This window comes from Dipodomys ordii, unplaced genomic scaffold (assembly GCF_000151885.1).
Source record: "Dipodomys ordii isolate 6190 unplaced genomic scaffold, Dord_2.0 Scaffold206, whole genome shotgun sequence".
NCBI classification, from domain to species: Eukaryota; Metazoa; Chordata; class Mammalia; order Rodentia; family Heteromyidae; genus Dipodomys; species Dipodomys ordii.
Genome location: NW_012267422.1, coordinates 481455 through 503212, shown reverse-complemented (window position 1 = coordinate 503212; position 21758 = coordinate 481455). Strand labels below are relative to the sequence as shown.

The window sequence follows — 21758 nt, the reverse complement described above, 5'->3', positions numbered from 1 at the left end:
CCCCCCCCCCCCCGCACCGACTTTGTAAAGCTCGTGAATTTTTATATTTTTAAATAGACTCAGTTCTTGAGTTATAAAGGTATTAATTTTAGAAACCTAACCTTTACAAAAAATGACTTCCACATCCTATTCCTTTTTTTCTTTTCTTTCTTTTGTATGTTTTTTCAATTGTAGAAATACCGTACAGAGGAGTTACATGAGTAAGGTATTGAGTATATTTCCTATTGAGCATTGTTACCTCCTCCTTTGTTTTCCTCCTACCATCCCTTCCTTCCCCACCTCCCCAACTCCTCCCTCCTGCCCCCATGTTGTAAAGTTCCTTTTCAACATAGTGTCTTGTACACCACATTCTAAGTTCTAAGTAACTCACCAAATGTGAAATCACATTATTGCTGCTTTAATAGATTTTCATTGAGAAATGAACCAGTCATGGCAATACTATATTAAAGATTCAGTTCTGAGGTTCAACATCAAATGCTTTGCTTAAGTGATGTAACCTGCTACACAAATTCAAATCGAACTGAATAAGGACTGGTACATTTGAATAGAGTTCAAACATGACTAAGTGAGCTGGAGCTAAGGCCTGCACATCTTGTCTTCTCCAGATTCCTAACTGATGCTTTAGAAAAAGAAGTAGCCTATTATGAAATCCTCTTGTGTTGTAGAGGTATAGTCACAGTAGGCAGGGGGAATTATCTGCTGTCTGCATAGAGGACATATTACTAGACAATATTTGGCTTGGTACAATGTAACCTAATGTTCCTGGGAGATGAGTGAAGATCACCAATAGTTTGAGTTCCGTATTCTAACTTGCAAAATAACAAAATCTTCTACCTTGACAGGAAAAGAGAATTGTATGAAGTTAGGCCAATTTCTGTTCTCTGCATGGCCTTGACCCTCCTTCTTCATCTCTGAATTCAAAAAGCTGACTTGCAATTTGCTTCTTTTCCTGGTTCTAGGCAGTCACTTCACTGATCCAGGCAAGTCTGAGGCATGTCTGGGCTCAGTCTCAAGATAAAGGTATCTTTCTATGTCTCCATCACAATAGCTCAAGGCTGATGGCCTCTAATTTATATCTCTGCTTCAAACTATTCCTCTGAATGTCTTGGCTATCCTTGGGTATGACTCTCCACTTTGACATCTAATAGCTCTCTCCAGCTTAGAATGCCAAACTTGAAATGCTGACCTTCCCTCACAAACCTGTTCCACTAGTGATCTTTTTTCAGTTAATGTGAACTTGATGTTTTCAAGTTATTCAAGGCAAAACTTTTGAAATCATACTCTTTCTCTTTTTTTTTCTCATGCTTTCTCTTATCACTCCAAATCTAGTTAGGAAATCTTATTGGCTACTGTATTACTTTGTTGTTAACAAATACTCAAGGCTGGATAATATAAAGAAAAGAGATTTATTTACTTCACAGTTTTAGAGATCAAAAATTTAAGATTCATGGTTCATATTGTTCACATATTGTTAGGTGAAAAAAGTAAGCTGCTAACTTATAGAGAGACTAGACAAGGTAGAGACCTGTAAGTTTCACTTTTTGTGATCAATATTTATGTATTTTTCACATTGGTCATCCATTCCACTCAAATGATCAATTATCAGTTGTTGCCTGTTCTACCACAAGACAATAGTTATAATTTGGGTGTATAGTTAGAGGAATTGCCAAACTGAAGTCACTATCAACCTAGTAATGACTTAAGATAAATTTGCATTTCACAATCATTATTGAGTCCATAAAGATATTAAAAAATACAAGGAAATTTATTTTTCATTCTAAAGAGAATTCTCCTTTGCCAAGATGTCTCTTGCCTGAGAAGGAAGAGCCTTCATTCCCCAATACACCCAGAATTTTACAGAGTTATTAAGACATGAGACTCTATTTCTAGAGCCCTTATAGCACCTTATATAAAATTGCTACCCTAGTTGCTGGGTGCTGGTGGCTCATGCCTGTAATCCTAGCTACTAAAGAAGAAGAGATCTGAGGATCATGGTTTGTGAGACTCTTATCTTCAATAAACCACCAGAAAACTAGAAGTGGCTCTGTGGCTGCAGTGGTAGATAGAGCATTAGCCTTGAGCTGAAGAGCTCAGAGACAGTGCTCAGGCCCAGAGCTCAAGCCTCACGACATCAAAAAAAAAAAAAAAAGATGATTTTTCCTTTGAGTAAGTTTACATAGCAATGAATGAAGTTGGACTTTCAAAATGAGTTACTACTTGCTTCAAGTTCAAGATAATCTAGATTTTGTTAAGACATCTTATAATGATGGTATTACAGAAATTACCTTATTGCTCATCCTGTAGCAAAATGTTATCAAATATGTGTTTGACATGATGTTTAGGTGCAAGGGACATGGTTGAACATGTAGGGGACATGACTGGATGTATAATACATTCAAATGTATAAAAATATTACCTTTTTTTGTGAGTCATAGAGCTTGAACTCGGGCTGGGCACCGTCCCTGAGCTCTTCAGCTCAAGGCTAGCACTCTACCACTTGAGCCACAGCACCACTTCTGGTTTTCTGGTGGTTAATTGGAGATAAGAGTCTCATGGATGTTCCTGCCTTGGCTGGCTTTGAACCACGATCCTCAGATCTCAGCCTCCTGAGCAGCTAGGATTACAGGCGTGTGCCATCAGTGCCTGGCTTACCCATGTTTTAATCGATTTTGTACAATATATTTTTGGTTACAAAGTTTATGACAAATGGACTTTCTAATTCACTTTGAATATTAAAACTCAGCTGATTTTAGAGAACAAGGAAGGAGAGTTGAGCATTTTTGATGCTAAAGTTTGTTACACATACTTTTAGATCATTTCCTCTTCCTTCTTCATGTAGATCCATTCAGAGATATTCTGCAGCATACAAGTTCACTTACAGTCCAACTAAGATATGGAAATAAATGTATTTATTCTGTCTTGCATAAACTCAATCTGATGTTCATCATTTGTGACTTGTCTGGAAAATTGTTTCCTACATTTTTATTAGCATCAATTATTTGTACAAAGGGTTTTCATTTTGATATGTCCGTATATGCATAATGTATCAGAAAGTTATGCCATAGTGCAGACTTTAAAAATTTACATTATCTTTAAGTAGTTGTGCCAAGAGTTTCAATATTTCAGTAGAAATTTTGTAAATTCACAGAAAATTTTAACTTTTAATGTTATCTTGTCTAAAGCTTCGCTTGATCTAATAATGCAAGTGGGCTCTTTGTACAATGCAGACTCTCTCTATGAAAGGAAAATTCAGTCTCACTGTTTAGCCTTTATGGAAATAAGAAATTTCTTCTTTACAAAGAGTACTACATCCTATGAACCCCCTTGACTTGGTTGTTAATATGCTGGATGGGCATAAAATAATTTTAGAAAATCTTTACTTAAAGCAGAACTTTAGATTTCAAGCTTATTTTTTTTGGGGGGGTCCAGTCGTGGGGCCTGAACTCTGGGCCTGGGCACTGTCCCTCAGCTCTTCAGCTCAAGGCTAGTGCTCTACCACTTGAGCCACAGCGCCACTTCTGGCTTTTTTCTTTTTGCTTATGTGGTGCTGAGGAATCGAACCCAGGGCCTTGAGCATGCAAGGCAAGCGCTCTACCACTGAGCCACCTTCCCAGCCCCTAGATTTCAAGCTCATAAAATCCTCTTTTGCCTGTCAGAAAGTGTGATAGCTATTATAGCCATCCACCAAAAAATTACAGCTTTCTTTCCAAGCAAATTGTAGGACTGCAGTGCTCTTCCCCTTTGAAGTTAGGTGTGGCCAGGGACTTGCTTTGGGATTATAAAATTTTAATCAGTAACAGTTTTTCTTTCCTTTCCTGCCATGGAAACAAGGAATATTGCCAGAAAGCAGCTACTTTGCCACTTTGAATCCCTTAACACACAATAGAGCTCTGGTGAATCCTTGATTATCCCATAATAGAAACAAGAAATAAACTGTGTGTTAAAGCACTGAAATTTAGGAGCATTCATTACTATGACCCATCCTAACACAGAAGTAGAGATATAATTCTATAACAAACACTAATTTTACCCCAGGCATATTGGTTTCTCAGCCAGAAGAATAAAATAAAAAGTGCTTTAATAACTTTCAAAAAGAATTCCTGTTATAAGTTGTGTGTGTGTGTGTGTGTGTGTGTGTGTGTGTATGTGTGTGTGTGTGTGTGTGTGTGTGTGTGTGTGTGTGCATGTGTGTGAATACTGGGACTTGAGCTCAGGGCCCAGATGCTACCCTTGAGCTTTTTCATTCAATGCTGGTATCCTGCTATTGGAACCATAGCTCTTCTGCTTTCTTGTGGTTAATTGGAAATAAGAGTCTCCCAGACTTTCCAGCCTGGGCTAGCTTCTAACTGTAATTCTTAGTGCTCAGCCTGAGTAGCTAGAGTTACAAGCATTAGCCACCAGTGGCTGGCATTCACAAGTATTTCCTGCAACAATTTTTCCTTTCTGCATTTCAGATGAAGATTTTTGACAAAAATAAAGATGGTCGATTGGATCTGAATGACTTGGCCAGGTGAGTAGCATGGAAATGATACCATGGATTCAGAAAAAGGGTTTGATGACAACATATTATATATATATATATATATATATATGTATATATGATAACATATATGTATTTATATCTTTATATACACATGTGTGTATGTATGTATGTATCCCTTTTAGAGTCTTATGTGGAGTCCAAAAGACTAGGTGTCTCTTAATAAATAAACTGGAGTGGTGTTGAATCTTCAGTAGGTAACAGTTTCCTTTGTAAAGATACTGGAACTCTTTCCCTCCTAAAATGCACAAGAGACAAAATTTCCATGACCTGAAAAGCCAGCTATAACTATGGCGGGATTAACTTTCCATACTGTTAATACCATTGACATCAATTTTGGAGATTAAACTCTCCAGCATGACTTTGGAGTGGGGGAAGGGGTGGAAAACAAAGCAGGTTTAAACCCTAGAGGCATTTCTTGTCAAAGTTTAACTACCCCAAACAGCATGCAATTGTTGAGCAGATATGGAGTAGAAATTGCTGGATCTAAAACATATGGATAAAACCTTACCCCTTTTTAAAATTTTATTTTTATTCTGTTTATTTTTTGATTGGTCATGGGACCTGAACTCTGGGCCTAGGCGCTGTCCCTCAGCTCTTCAGCTCAAGGCTAGTGCTCTACCACTTGAGCCACACCACCATTTCGGCTTTTTCTGCTTATGTGGTGAGGAATTGAACCCAGGGCCTCATGCATGCAAGGCAAGCACTCTACCACTGAGCCACCTTCCCAGCCTCAAACCTTACCCCTTTTGGGGAAGCAGTTGTAATTGTTGATACCTTGGGATCAGGCTGGGCAATGATAGAGTATAATAGTGACAGGCTGTAGGTCAGCAGCTGGGCAAGAAGGATTCCAGGGACTGAGATAAGTACAATGACAAGGGGTTAATATGACTATGTCACAAGTAGATAGCAGCTTTGTGGCTAAGCATATCTTACCTTCTTTACAAGATATCTTTTATTGATAGTTATTTATACCAGGTTTTGAAAGCTATCTGTGAAGGAGGACACCCCAGGAAGAATTTCTCCACTGTAATGACTGTGGCATTGGCTAACATGTTGTTAACATGTCTCATAGGAGCCATGAAGCTGCTGGTGTTTCATCATTAGCTACTTGCTCCAGGACCTTCATTCTGATTTTGGCTATTTTGATGATATAGGGTCACTGTCAGACAAGCCAAGAGGGGCACGTGTTCCTGTCCCCAGGCCTAGGGCAGAAGGAATCTCAATCTCATCATCTTGCCTTAGTTCACTAGGTTCTCTGGAACAATTGAAGCAGAGTTCCTCTTATGTAGAGGTCAGAGAGCTGTGGAAGAGTCATTCTTAGGAAGAAAGATGCATTGAAAATAAGGCAGTCTGGGTGAAAATAAGGGCTTTAAATCTCATTTCTCACTTTACCAATCTTTTGCCTGTCTGGGCCTTTCATATAAATATAACCATACAATAGGTGTCTTTGTGTCTAGCCATTTCACTTGGCATAATGTTAATCTATATTTTATTTTTAATCTATATTTTATTTCTGTTTACTGCTGAATAATATTCCATTGTATCTATTTTTATCTATTCATCAGCTGATACATGTTTGGGTATATTGAATACTACTACTATGAATATATCTACACAAGTTTTGGGTGAATATAATAATCATGTGGATTTTGTTTTTATTTCATTTCCCCACTTAGAATTCTGGCCCTTCAGGAAAACTTCCTTCTCCAATTTAAAATGGATGTAAGTAGCAACATTTCTATAGATGGGTCTATGACATTGTTTATGGATTTAAGAAGGAGAGGAGAGGAGCAAGGAAGGCATTCATTTGTCTTTTCTTTTAACTTATTTAGGGACTAGAAAGGCTCAGAGTGGAATCAAAGGATCTTAGTGATTACTAACTCAATGTTTCAAACATTGGAAAGATTGTACAACTACAATTTCTGTATTGCTGGACTGACATAATATTTTCTGCTTACATAGGCTTGTTCTACTGAAGAAAGGAAGAGGGATTTCGAAAAAATCTTTGCCCACTATGATGTTGTAAGTGTGCCTCTTGATGGATGTTTTTAGATGGGAAAGTTCCTTAGGCTCTCAACTTACGTGATGGATACTACATGTGTTGTTTAGCCAGCATTCCCTCAACTTCTCTGTACTTTTATCTTTTTAAAACTGTTTTGTAAGAAGTAAAACTGAGCAAAGGAGTAATTACAATTGAAACAGGAATAAAATCACAATATATTCTTTTCTTCTTATATCCAGACTAAAAAAACGTTTCTCCCCGTAGGACTAAAAGCCAATTTATGATAGTTGGCTCCAAAACAAAACTAAACAAAAGCACCCCACATCTGACCCAAAGAAATAGAAGTAATGTCCTGAATGCACACTACAAAAATAATTTCACTTGGAGGAGCAATTATACTAAAAAAAAAAAGGAATTCTTTTCATTCATGTAGGACATTCATGTCCTTCATAAGAAAGTTGAATTAGGATATGCCATTTCTAAATTGGCTGGCTGTTACAAAAGTTCATTTACTGGTCTACTTAGCGAATTTATTCTTTAGCTTCTTGATTTAAGAAAGTGATACTTGAGTGACTGGACTTTCTTTCTTTCTCTTTTTAACCTTTTAGAGTAAAACTGGAGCCCTGGAAGGTCCAGAAGTGGATGGATTTGTCAAAGACATGATGGAGCTTGTTCAGGTGATTTTATGAAGCTAAGATTATTCATATCATGCAGTGAGATTGCTACTCTGACTGATGCCATTGTTTATTCTATGGGAATTAAGTTGAAGTTTAATGCCAGCAGGAAATATCAAGAGATGTGATCTGTTTAATAGTGTTTGAGATTCTGTGAAACCCAACGTATCTCTCTCATTTTCTTAAGATCGTCTTAGTTTAAATTACATGCATTCATTGTTGAAGCATCTTTTGGCATCATATATTATTTCATTATATATTATTTCACAAAATAGTGCATTACTATTGTATATATTAATTTTTCTTTCTTATTCATTTTCTTATACTACTAAGATTTGAACTTAGGGCCTATGCCTATAAGACAAGTGCTCTATCACTGGAGCCATGTGTCAAGATACCTTTTCTATGCTTTTAGCTATTTTTCAACATCTATGCTTCTTGCCTAGGCTGCCTCAGACTATGATCTTCCTAGCTTCACTTCCCAAGTAGTTGGAATTACAGGCATGAGCTACTGTGACAAGTTTATTGTTTTGCCTTCTGGTTGCAGAAAATCCTTTCTAACTCTCTGGATTTGATTAGTAAAATAACTAAAATTTTAAATTTAATTTCATATAATAGTTCTCCTATTTAGAATTCTAGAATTCTCACCAATGGGTTTCTCTAACATTCAGAATAAGAAAGGGTATATGTATTAAGAAAACGATGTGGCTCAGACTGATGTAATTGAGCTTATATTTACATGATATAAATGTAAGCTATAAATTTTATGTAGGCTCGACAATATTTTTAAAAAGACAATCTCCTTTGAGGTCCTGCTGCATAATCTGATTAAGCTGATAATTTCAAAGTCTTCCTTTTCTGTGGGATTCAATGATTCTGTCCTAAATGGCATGGACAGTAACAATCAGAATAGCAATCAATAACTGTTTCTAGAATTTCTAAATTCCTCGTAAATCTGATTAAAGCTATGGGTCTTTGCAGTAGAAAAATGTCCAGATATCAATTTATCAATTTTGAACAAATCTTTGAGAAATTCATATTTTATTATTGAGCAGGCACAAAAATTCTTTCTGATGTCCAATCAGGATGACTGATAATCTATAACTCCTAATTTGTTATTCCCATCCTAATCCTAACTGGTCCCTTGACTCTCTTTTTCTCCTTTAACCTATTGCCCCAGTTGTATATATAGCAGGCATTCACATAGAATAATTATTGATATATATTTGCATGGTCTTTGCCTTTGCATTGATTGCCAAGGAAAAATTGTTCACTATCTATTTAATGCAGAATGATTTCTGTAACGAAAACTGGCAATTATCTCTGGGACATTAGTGTTGCATGAAAGGTTTGCCAAAATGGAGTTTTAATTTGCTCTCATGGAGTGAATTGGAAGGTGAGCCTGTTGGAGGGAGCTTTCTAGTCTCCTATATACAGAAGAGCTGAGGCTGGTGATGGTTTCAGTTGAAGACCTGGGTATTTTAAGTTTTGACAGACCCTAGGCAGTGAGCTTGGCCTCCTACTCCTCCTTCCCTGTGATCTAGATACATAGCTAAGTAGCAAGTGTAGCCACCCAGCCAGAGTGAGGAATTTGTCATTAACCCCATATAGCTTCCATCTTTGCTATCCTTTTTCTTGTTTCTTAGATGCATTCAAATTGGGATAGCATTTTTCAGAGGGACTGTCATGGTGGCAATGTCAGATCCTCCTTCTTTTTTGTTCTTCTCTTTTCTATGAAAACAATGGATTGGAAGCTTGTGTGTGCGTGTGTGTGTGTGTGTGTGTGTGTGTGTGTGTGTGTGTGTGTTTGCAGAGGAGACAGCATGACAGTACTTCAGAGTCTGACAGATCTGAGCCTGACAGATCCAAGCTCTAATTCTGGATCAGCCATTTTTTTTATTAACTTCATGTTTGGGGACAAGTTACTCACCTTCTGATACCTAATTTCTTTCTTTCTTTTTTTGTCAGTTGTGGGGCTTGAACTCTGGGCTTGGGCGCTGAACCTGCGCTCTTCAGCTCGAGGCGAGCGCTCTACCATTTGAGCCACAGAGCCATTTCCTGATACCTAATTTCTTATCCATCAAGTGCACATAATAATATTTGATTCCCCAGGTTGTGTGATTACTAACAATAGCATAGATAGCTGTCACAGTGTCATTTCTGAATATAGTAGTGTTTATTATAATATTTGCTTAAAGAATCTATACGATTTAGAGCACATGTCCAAGCTTGAGAATAGTTAACATTTGTATAAAAGGGAATTTCACAAAAGGAATCAACTATGCTTTTAGTCATTTTTCAGAGTATAGGCTTTTTGTCTAAGCTGCTTCAGACCATGATCTTCCTATCTCCACTTCTCAAGTACAAATTGGTGTGTGTGTGAGCATACCATACAAGTGGATAATCATGCTTGTAATAGTAATATCAAAGAAGACTTGCCAAAGAGATTCTAAAAGATAGGTTTGGCTATGTCTATGGCAATGTATTTACCATAGTATTTTCTTTTACCATGGTGTTTTCTTTTATGATTTTGGTATATTGTTGAAAAATATTGAAAAGCAAAGAAAGTAAAAGTTAAGATGCTAACGAATTCAGGCCAAGAAATTCAGATTCCAAGCTGATCACCCTGAATTCCAGGTGTGGTACTACTAACTGACAGTGTGATCTTGGGTAAGTTGTTTAGCATCTCTAAACCTCAGTTTCCTCATCTAAAATATGAGGAATGTCATAGGTTCTCCCTCCATTTAGTTGTCAGTAAGATTATAGGAGAAAATTTGCATAAGACAATATTGTGCTATTCTATTAATTAGCCATAATAAAAAGCTATCATTGCACTGGTGGCTCATGCCTGTAATCCTAGCTACTCAGGAGGCTGAGATCTGAGGATCACAGTTCAAAGCCAGCCCGGGCAGGGAAGGCCATGAGACTCTTATCTCCAATAGACCACTAGAAAACCAGAAGTGGTGCTGTGGCTTAAGTGGTAGAGCACTCTCCTTGAGCTGAAGAGTGCAGGGACAGTGCCCAAGCCCAAAGTTCAAGCCCCATGACTGACAAAAAAAACAAAAGCTATCATTGATAACTCAATGAATCTTAGCTGTTATGTATTATAAAATGAATTGATGTGAAAGCAAATGGAGCTTTTATAACTCTACTTACTATACATTTTTCACTCTATCCATGTGATTTTTTTAAAGATACCCTAGATATTTATATACAGCATATTTTGGGGGGCAGATTCACCATTTAAAGTCATCAATTGTTGTCAGGCATAGTAGCTCATAGCTATATTTCCAGAGCTCAGAAGGCTGAGACAGGAGCATCAAGAGTTTGAGGCCAGTGAAACTTTGCCTCAAGAATGAAAATAAAACAAATAATATAAAAATAATAACAAAAAGCCATCTTTTTTGACTCTGGATAATAATCTAAAGTTTTCAACAATTTTCTCTGTTTGGTAATAGTTGTCAAGAGAAATAAAAAAAAAACAGCAGCACAGTAGATAGACATTTTTTTTCAGAGAAAAAAATTAAAGAGAAGGGCAAACTTCTAGATCACCCCCAAAGATTAGTTGGAGGTAGGCATCAGTCACGCCCTTTGATGGGCTCACATCACTTTCACGGGAAGTCAGAAGTCCACACTACCTCTGCCCCTGCCTCATTTTCTTTGGGGCTGCCAAGGAGGCAAAGAAACACTTCTTCCTGTTAGCACTAGCCAAAGACTGAGCTAGCCTGTAATCAGTGACATAAAGCAGGCTATGGAGGATCCCAGATGATTGGTTGAACTTAAAAGTATGTGCATAGTAGCTCACACCTGTAATCCTAGTTACTCAAGAGGCTGAGATCTGAGAATTGCAGTTCAAAGCCAGTCCAGGCCAGAAAATCGTGAGACTCTGATTTTCATTAAACTACCAAAAAAACGCCCCCCCCCCCCGCGCAAAAAAAACCCTTGAATAAAAGAAGCTCAGGAACAGCACCTAATGCCTGAGTTCAAACTCCAGGACTGGTACAAAAAAAAAAAAGAAAAAAGATATGCATATTAATTGGTTATTGATTATTGTTATTCTCTTAAGACAGACAACAGAGGATACAAACCTTTCTTGTATCCTTCCTAGGTTTTATTGAATCTTTTCTTAGTTTTCAAAGTTTTAAAAATATATTCACTGCATAATTCCAGCAACTAGGGAGATGGAGATGGGAAGATTATAATTTGAGGTCAGCCTGGGCAAGAACATTAGTGAGATCTCTTGCTCAAAAACCAGCCTAGCAAGGGTGTACATGCAAATGGTCCCAACTAGGAGGCAAGATAGTAACACAGGATTAGCCTGGGCAAAAGTGACAGACCCCTAGCAGTGCACTGGTGGCTCATGCCTGTAATCCTAGCTACTCAAGATGCTGAGATCTGAGGATCGTGGTTTAAATCCAGCCTGGAAAGATCACGAGACTCTTATCTCCAATAAACCACTAGAAAACTGGAAATGGCACCGTAGCTCTAGTGGTCTAGTGCTTGTGTTGAGCTGAAGAGCTGAGGGACAGGGCCCAGGCCCAGAGTTCAAGCCCCACAACTGACAAAAAAAAAATAAAAGAGATAGACTCCATCTAAAAATTAGAAAAATTGCCAGAGGTGTGGCTCAAAAGGTACAGCCATTGCCTAGCAAGTGTGAGGCCCTGATTTTAAACCCCAGTGGCATGGAGGAGAATTTATTATATAATGTTATGGATGTAGTCAAAGGATAGCCACTAACTGAATCTGATATTTTTGGCTTGATAAACAGTATCTCCTGTGACATTTTTTAATTTTATTTTTAAAAAGCCATAGGTGGCAGTAGCTCATGCCTATAATCCTTGCTACTCAGGAGGCTGAGATTGGAGGATCGCCCTGGCAGAAAAGTCCCCAAAAGACTCATCTCCAATTAACCACCCAAAAAACTGGAAGTGGTGTTTTGGCTCAAAGTGGTAGAACATTATCCTTGAGCAAACAAGATGATTCAGATATCTGAGAGGAGGTAATGAGAGTTCCCCTTCCAGGCCTCCTCAAAGTCTTTCTATTCCCAGATAGGCACCATTTGCTTTTCTCTGCTATGCCAGAAAGATGCCTGGCAAGAGGAGACAGTACCAAACCTATAGGATTGAATCTAACATATGTCCCTCCAAAGAGTCTGCCCTTAGCACACATGTTTCTTCTCATTTTTAAATTGTAAAAATTATCATATATCACAGAGACATGAAAAAAAATAGAAGTCTCTACACTCTATTGTACTATGAATTGATGTATCTCCTTGATGTTCTTGAGATTATAACCAAAATAAGCATTGAGATTATACCAAATGAACATTACTTAGTTATAACCATTCAGTGAGTATTTCACCTGAACTTACATTGTAAGTTCTCTAAGCACTTTCCCTATCACTAGTCCTATAGATGGTTTCTTATGTGTGTGATTCAAATTACTGCTGTGATGGACATCCCTGTCTTTAAGTCTATTTGTCCTTGTGCTAAGAATAGAAAGACTAAGGCAAGGGTTTTGCACCCTTTAAAATCCCTGGCACCCAAGGTTTAGCAGAATATGTTCTCTATTTCCCTCTCTTATGGCCCTTCATCCAGCTCTGTTTTCCTCCCTTCTACCCAGAAAGCTAGTGACTCATTGTAGGCCAGATTATTTGTCTGTCACAGAAGAGAATTGCCTGCATATATATCTATATCTATATATATGTGTGTGTGTATGTGTGTGTGTGTACACAAACATATATATACTATATATATATATACACGTATGCCTACATATATAAAATATTCTCACTGTAGTTGTTGCTGTTGTTCTGAGACAACATCTTACTATATGGCCCAAACTGAGCTCAAATTCACGATCCTCTTGTCTCAACTTCTTAAATGCTACGATTGTAAGCATGTACCTCCAGTTTTGCTTTTTTTCTTCCAGTACTGGGACCCAGGGCCATATACTCCCACTTGGCATTTTTCCTCAAAGCTGGTACTCTACTACCTCAGTCACATCTGGTAACTGGAGATAAAAATGTCATGTACTTTTCTGCTAGTGCTGGGTCTGTACCTGAATCCTCATATCTCAGCCTCCTGAGTAGCTAGAATTATAGGCATGAGCCACCCAGTGCCTATCTGATACACAAATTTTAAAAGAGAGGTTGAAGAAGGCATGTAATCCTTGTGTGAAAAATCTAATGAAAAAATACTGGGTACTGTGGAAACTGTGGGAATTGTTTGGGGGAAGACAGTTGGAAGGCAGAAGTCTCAGCAGACTTCCCAGTTTTTCTCAGCACTTCCCAGTTTTCTCAGCAGGCTGCTCTACCTCCATAGTAAAAAGATTCTGAATAAACTAGAAAAAAATCCCTATTTAGTCTGATACAGCGTTGGCAGGATAAGACTGGCCCTGAATGTAGGTCTCATTGTTTCCTAGGCCAAGCCCAGCAACAGAAATACAACGACTGAGGGAATGGCTTAAGTAGTAGATTGCTTGCCTAGCATGCAGGAACCTTGGGTTCAATTCCCAGTATCATACTCCCTTCCTCTAATGCAGAAAACAAAATACCCTACTTTGCAATTGTACAATAAGCAAATGAAGCCTTTTCTAAAATGAAGCCTCAGCGTGAGACTGGCTTCAGGTCTTCCAAGCCATATTTCCTTGGACCACTTAGACCTGCGTGATATCCAGGTTACAAAGGTCTTCAGTGACAGAGGAGAGGCAGCATAATTATTCAGCATACCTTCATAGGGGGATAAAGTTGACCAAATTGATCTGATGTCTTCCAAATCAAACTTTGACTGCTCTGTTGTTTACTCTTCCTGTTCCACTGTCTGGCTCCATTACTATTGCTCTCTTTTTTCCTTCCTCTTCAAAGCCTTCTATCAGTGACAGATTTGTATCAGTTGGAAAGTGTAAATCAATGTGTTTGAATGTGGTTCTCCAGTTACAGAAAGGAAAGTTTATTCCTTCATTGAAGATTGTTTAAACGTTTCTTTGGAAGGCAGGAAAGCTCAGGATCAGACTGGGTGCTAGAGGGTAGCACATCCCCTGGCTTGTGTATTGACACGTTCCTTTTGTTATCCTCTGTCCTCAGCCCAGCATCAGCGGTGTGGACCTTGATAAGTTCCGGGAGATTCTCCTGCGCCACTGCGATGTGAACAAGGATGGAAAAATTCAGAAGTCTGAGCTGGCTTTGTGTCTTGGGCTGAAACTCAACCCCTGATTGTCTTGCAGCTTTGCCTTGTCCTCTGATTGTGTTTCTTGAGTGCTGTGAGAATCTCATCTGTGCTTTGCTACTGGGGACTCGGTGGTTATTCTGAGTCAATGGGAGGGCTTCTGAGGCACTTCTTCCAGGGCCTGGCAATCCTGCTTCCCTGCTAGCTCCCCACCCCAGAAAGACTGTGTTGTTTCCCCTTGACCCTGAGCTTCCTTACTCCTCTTTCCAAACCAAAGTTCAGCTCACCTGTTAGATCTTTATCATCTTGTACTCTTCTTGTGGACTTCCTGCTGAGTCGGAGTGACATGTGGCATAGGTGTCAGTAGTGCCATTTCTACCAACAGGTTTTCATGTGGAAATAAATATGCAGTTGAGAATAAATAAAGATGTACTGGTAATTTCTTTTGTGTTATAACCTTTGAAAAGTTTGTCCTGGTAGTAACAGATGAAAACACTTATCTAACTGCAGGGTGGGGCAAGTTGGGAGGGAGAAGGAGGGACCTCCCAGATGGTCAAAGTAGCAACTACTGATGCCAAGCTCAAGCAAAAGGACTAGGGGTATAGGCACAGGAGGATGTCTCCTGGCTGCTCATAAAGCAACCTGCATAGCCTGCTTATATATGGAGAAAGAGGCTGTGGTAAAATACCTGTATGAGTCAGGAAGTTCATTATGCAAATGAAGGATTGTGTTTACACCAATTGGGCCCTTTCCTTGTTACCAGTTAAGGTGGTCCCTTATGCTAATGAAGGATTGTGTATGCACCAGTCAGAGGTCGCTGAGTCACTGTTGGGGGGGGGGGATAGGAGGGAAAAGTGCTCTCCTCTACTTCTAGCCTGGGTAGAAGTGGCTGCTGTTGTAGCAAAAGGCACTTGGTCCAAGCTATGTTTTAAGAAGTGTCATCCTTAGCCAGAGTGTGCTAGAGTTCAAAGCAGTTGGTGCTGACCTAGAGCAGCCTGCTTTGAGCAAGGCTGCTTAAGGTTACTAGGGTCATTGGAACAAGTCTATCAACTATGGATTAGGGAATTAAATCTCCCTAGCCACCAGTATCTCAGCTCATTTAAAAGAATAGGAAACTTTCAAAAAAGCAACAATGTTTTAATAGTATTTGAAGGTTCTAACAATACTAACTCTTGTCCTAATGCCCCAAAAGTGAATCCCAGTCATCTGTCTTAATTCCTTTGTTTCATGTCTGTTCTGAAAATCCCTTTGGTATGTTCCCTGGAAGTTGTCCAATAGTTCCTCATGGAACTCTAAAGTCCTAACCTCCCACCCTTGTAATCATCTCAGGATTTGTTCTGGTCACATTTAAGTCTTCTCTCTTTAAGCCTACTCCCTATCCCAAAATTTGAATGAGTAGTGCATCTTCCAGCTTTCCCACTAAGGCTGGTAATCCAAGTAACATAGAAATTCTAAGCTTTAACCTTGGCCTGCAGTAGCAGGAAAGAACTTCCCATCTTGCTGAAGTACAAGTTGAGGAGAGGGCTTTGATAAAAGTGTCATTATTAAAAAATTGGGGTTTAGAAGAGTAATTAAGTAGTTCTAGGTCTTGTAGCCAGTAAGTGATAGAGATGACAGAGAAAGACACGAATCTGCTTTTTTTTAAGTTTACTTCTTAGAGTGTGTGTAGATTTCTGTAGATTTAAATATACATGGAATATCCTACCTTTCTGTCTTGACTAAGGCCTCTAGTGAAATTTTTCTTTTTGTATTCATCCCGGGGACTTGAACTCAGGGCCTACTTGTTATCTCTGAACTTTTTTTTCTGCTCAAAAACTAGTACTCTACCACTTGAGCCATATCCAGCTTTTCTGGTGATCTCGGCTTTGAACCAAGATCCTTAGATCTCAGCCTCCTGAGTAGTTAGGATTATAAGCATGAGCCACTAGTGCCCTGGCTCTCACATGAACTTTGACACAAATCTTGATCTTTCTTTCCTTTCATATAGGTGATTTCTGTGGTGATTGTTGTGCCCTGAGTAACTCCCTACCAGGGATACCTAGGGTAGAGTTATGTACCCCAAGAGCAAAATCTAAGGGGTCATTTAAAGGAAATTCAGTAATCAAGAAAACCACTCGTTAAATTCAGTCCTAAACCACAAAGTATAAAAACCCATGATGTAAAATACCAGCATGATAAACAAAGCCAGGATCAGTATTAGCTTCTGCTTTACCTCAAATGGGTTTGCCTTTGGGGTTCACTGCCTAGTTTGAAATTGTAATTTGTGAGACAACTTTGTGTCAATTCCTTTCTTGTTAAACAAATGACCGATTTATATGACAAACACTCTGGGAAAGGTAAATGGCCTTGATCTATAATTCCCCTAGGTTTCTTTCTCTTAAAAGCATGAAAATTTAGTGCATGAGTATTTGGGGTTGGGAGAGTAGAAGATCCTGGAGAAACAGGAAGGCAAGCTGGTTCTCCACTTCTAAATAGAAAAAAAAAGTCTTATCTTGTCTGGAGTAACTAATAAAGTTCTTTGGATCTCAGAACACTGAAATTAGACCTAGCTTCATGGCAGGAAAATAGCATAATCTTTGAAAGAATTCATGTGCCATGGTCAATTCAAGGTTACCTTTGTCCCAAGCTTATCAATGAAGTAGAAAATAAGCAGACTCAAGCTGTATCATCACCACCACCACCACCACCACCACCATCATCATCATCATCACCACCAACTATTCTTTTGGTAAAAATACCCCAACTTATTCACATGTGCAGCCAACATTAATAGTGATTTTTTTAAAGGAGTCATGAGTTAAGCTCCATTTTATGTCTTAATTTTCTTCATCTATCAAAATATAATGCTTAGACATTGAGGGCATAGACATTGAAGCAACATTTTTCTCCCCTAGATTTTTTAGTACAGATAGTAGAACTGAGTGTGAGAAAATGTTGTATGCATGGTGGAAAGTGGGGGAGGGAAGAATTGTTTGTTTGGAAACCCTTGCCTAGTACATAGTCTTTTTTTTTAAATAAATCTGTGTCATTCTGAGTCAGCATTGCTTACTACATGTGTAATTATAGTAATCTACAGGCAAGTATTAATATTGCTAATGATATTGCTTTGCAGAGTGATTATCTAAGAGCCATTCTCAGCTGTTACACATGGATTATAGCGTTCATGTAACTCCAAATTAAGCAGAGGTAGAAAGGCAGCATTTGTTCAGTCAAAAAGAACTGTTGAAGAGGGCAGCCTGCAATTAGATCAAGCTTGCTGTCACCAGGGGGCTGGAAGCCCTAGTTCACATGCTTCAGGGTTGAAGATGACCTTTAACAGATGTAGCTACTCAACATAAAAATTCTTGAGTCTAAAACACATAAATGAAGGAAACTTAGTAGCTGTCAGCTTCGTCTTTCCATCTTTGCTCTAATAAGCACGTTTGGGGCTGCCAAAGGTCATTAGTGAGCTCTCTTAAAGAACCAAAAAACCAGTCCCATCTGTTATTTTATACTTGGTAACCCCAGGGGTCACTTTAGCCCAAGTCATACACTGGTAGTAGGCTCTTGGACATTTTCTAGCTGTTCTTTTTGCTCTCTTGGACAAGAAAACTCCAAATGTTTTGCCTGCTATTTTGACCTTAACAGATATGAAAAGCAGAAGCCAGGTTCCTCCTAGTACTGAGATGCAGATAGCATAAGGAGTGGAAAGGCTGAGGAGCTGGGCACTCATCTGCAGGTATGTCAGTGAACCTCTGTCTCTCCTCTCCCACCCCTATTCTGGGCCTGCCAACAAGCCAAATAATAAACTTGATTTTATGAAAGCCTAATCTTTCATAATAGGCATACTCAAGTTCACTGAAACCTTTTTGTTGTTGCTGTTGGTGGTGGTGGTCTGGGCAATGTCCCTCAGCTCTTCAGCTCAAGGCAAGTGGTCTACCACTTGAGCCACAGCACCACTTCTGGTTTTCTAGTGGTTTATTGGAGGTAAGAGTCTCATGGAGTTTCCTGCCTGGGCTAGCTTTGAACCGTGATCCTCAGATCTCAGCCTCCCAATTTGCAGGCTAGGATTACAGGCGTGAGCCACAGGCGCCCAGCTTCACTGAAATCTTTTTTTTTCATGTTAGAATTATCTTTATTAAGGGATTTCATAATATCATTTTAAGTACTGAAATGGGAATAATGGTTCTGGCTTCCTAATCAGATATGGAATAGTGTGTGAAGTACCCAGACCACCAGTATGACAACATAGTGAGAAACCAGTACCTTCTAAGAGCTACAAGTTTCCTGGTTTGTGGAGAGCCCTTCAGGATGGGCTTGGCCTGCATGGCTCTTTGTTTACATAAATTCACAGCGGTTGTTCTTGGAGTCATTGTGAAACATCAGAACACCCCCTCTCTGTATATCCGGCTCATCTCTCTCATCTTCTGTTTTCTCTGTCCCTTGTTCTTTATTGGTCATTCCAAAACAATCACCTGTATTCTACCACAAGCCATATTTAGAGTTGCATTCACAGTCGTCACTGAAATCTTAAATGGCTCCTTATTGGCTGCAAATTTTATCTCTGGCAGATTTACAACCCAGTGCAAGACCATATTGGTAGCACTCCTGGAATGCAAAAAATTTAAGCAGGTGCTTACTTATATGAGTCCTCTGTTCCACTCAGACTGGTCTGGGACTTTTCTTGTCCTCATTTGTGCAAACCTCACTCCCCACATATCAGATATTATCTTCAGGAAAGTTCAGAGCCCACATATCTCAGGAGACCATCCTTTATCCCTATCAAAAATTTCCCCTCAGCAAGTAAGACAGCTGGTCTATCAAGAAAAGAACATTCACTGCTGGTGGTTCATGCCTGTAATCCAAGCACCGTGAGAAGTAAAGGATTATCACTGATTAAGATTGGTCCTAGGCAAAAAGCATGAGACTTTTCCTATAAAATAAACTAAAAGCAAAAAGACTAAAGTGGTAGAGCACTTGCATTGAAAATGTAAGGGTAGAGGTATCAACACCAGTAAAGGAAGGAAGGAAGGAAGGAAGGAAGGAAGGAAGGAAGGAAGGAAGAAAGGAAGAAAGGAAGGAGGGAGGGAGGGAGAAAAAAGAGAAGGAAAGGGGCTGGGAAGGTGGCTCAGTGGTAGAGCGCTTGCCTTGCATGCATGAGGCCCTGGGTTCGGTTCCTCAGCACCACATAAGCAAAAAGAAAAAAGCCGGAAGTGGTGCTGTGGCTCAAGTGGTAGAGCGCTAGCCTTGAGCTGAAGAGCTGAGGGACAGAGTCCAGGCCCAGAGTTCAGGCCCCATGACCGCCCCCCCCCAAAAAAAGGAAAGGAAGATTACACAGAGAGTTAAAGGTTAGAAGGGCTGAACCCCAAACCCAGATTTGCTAAGAGCCAGAAATTTGGTGGCTGAAATGACAGAAATGTGTTGTCTTACAGTACTGGGGACTTGGAAGGACTGGGAATCTAACAACTAGCATCAACAGGGCTGGTTTCCCTGAGAGCTGTGAGGAGAATCACTTACAGGCCTCTTGCCTCATTTCTGGTGGCTTGCTCGCAATCTCCGGCATTCCTTGTCTTGTCTTTCTGGGTCTGGTTTATTTTACTTACCATGATAATCTCCAGTTTTCATCCATTTTTCTGCAAATGACATGATTTCTTTTTTTTTATTGGCTGAAAAACATTCCATGGTACATGTGCCCAATATTCTTTCATAACTTGGCTAACTGTGAAACATACAACTTGATTTTAGTAACCAAACATGTCTCTAGACATGTAAAATGTATATTGGGAAGCAAAATTACGGTGGAGGAGGACCACTGATTTAGATGGAGAAGATCTCTGGAGGACCATTGAGTTAAATGGAGAAAAATAGTACCTGAGTGTGTGCTAGAAGTTTTCTATGTATTATGTCAGTTTGATCTTCACGATAACCCTGTTAGATAAGTGTTACCATGAAGCCCATAGATATTAATTAGCTGGTTCAAAACCATTTAGTTCAAAAGTAGGAAAGATGAGCATTAAAATAGGACTGTCCAATTTCTGTGTTCACAAGAGGCAGAAATAACAATTGACACAAAATATGACCGAGTCCCTATGGGTGTCCTATAATTACTGTTAATTTAATTACTTTCTGATTTTATATTTTTACCAGTAGACAAAAAGTTGAAGTCTGATATGTATTTTAAGCAATGGTTTCTACTCTTCTCCCTAGACTTATTAAATAATATATCCATAACTGTAAATTTTTTCCCAGCATAATTTCTGAAATATATTAAAAATTGGATATATTTTTACATGAAATTCCTACTAGGCTCCCTTTGGTGTTAGTAATGATTGTTTTTTACATTAAAGGAGCTCTTGTGTAAGCATATTTCAAATTAGTAAGGAATTTTGTTCTTCATCAAGAAATAGTTTAAAAGATTCAACTGCACTGTAAAATTATTTTCAGACTAAAAATATTCTATTAAGGGCTTAATTTTATGTTATTTTATAATGTTAAAAAACAATTAATGTAACTGGGTGTCTGTGGCTCACACCTGTAGTCCTAGCTACTCAGGAGGCTGAGGTCTGAGGATCAGAATTCAAAGGCAGTCTGGGCAGAAAAGTCTATGAGACTCTTATCTCCAATAAACCACTCAGAAAACCAGAAGTGGTGCTGTTGCTCAAGTGGTAGAGTGCTAGCCTTGAGCTGAAGAACTGAGGGACAGCACCCTCATCCAGAGTTCAAGCTCCATGACCAAAAACAAACAAAAAAACCAAAACAACAACGACAAAAAAAGTGTGTGAATTCATTAAGTTCATTTTTAATAAACCACCATGGCATTTTGCAAGGTAGAACTGGTAAAAAAAATATCACACAGACAGACAGACAGACAGACAGACACACACACACACACACACACACACACACACGCCTCATTCTGATGAAAAGAAATACAAATGAACTCTTTGTTCACTACGATCTTTATTGTTAAAGGGCTAATTTCCATGAAGGCAAACTGAAACAATATACTCATGTTTTGTTTTGTGTATAATCATCTGGAAAAGTAACTTCATGATATACATACTTAAAACCCTATAGATTCTTGCATACTCTTTGACTTAGTCATCCCATTTTGTTACTATAATGAAATGCCCAAGTCTATACACTTTATATAAAGAGATTTATTTTGACTTATGCTTCTGGAATAACAATTTTCGATTTTACAGTTTTTACAGCTCACATTGCTATCTTTTAGTAGCTAAAACTTTGGAAATATTGTCCCTAATTTCTAAATTTCAAAAAATAATGATAGGTTTTTTTCCACATTATTCATTTTCACACACACACACACACATTTGGTGCGAGTACTAGGGCTTTAACACAAGGCTCTTGCATGGCTTTTTCACTCAAGGCTG

At 38.8% G+C, this 21758-nt stretch overlaps 1 protein-coding gene across 1 annotated transcript in view; it reads left to right on the top strand.

The window, feature by feature from the left end:
- The window catches only part of Scgn (secretagogin, EF-hand calcium binding protein), a 32490-nt gene extending 17876 nt beyond the window's left edge, over positions 1-14614 (top strand). The window contains exons 7-11 of the mRNA XM_013035227.1: positions 4455-4510; positions 6220-6265; positions 6506-6565; positions 7154-7222; positions 14304-14614. Of these exons, the coding sequence (XP_012890681.1) occupies positions 4455-4510; positions 6220-6265; positions 6506-6565; positions 7154-7222; positions 14304-14432 (360 nt within the window). The 3' untranslated portion in view covers positions 14433-14614. The remainder of the gene's footprint in view (positions 1-4454; positions 4511-6219; positions 6266-6505; positions 6566-7153; positions 7223-14303) is intronic.
- The last annotated feature ends 7144 nt before the right edge of the window (positions 14615-21758 follow it).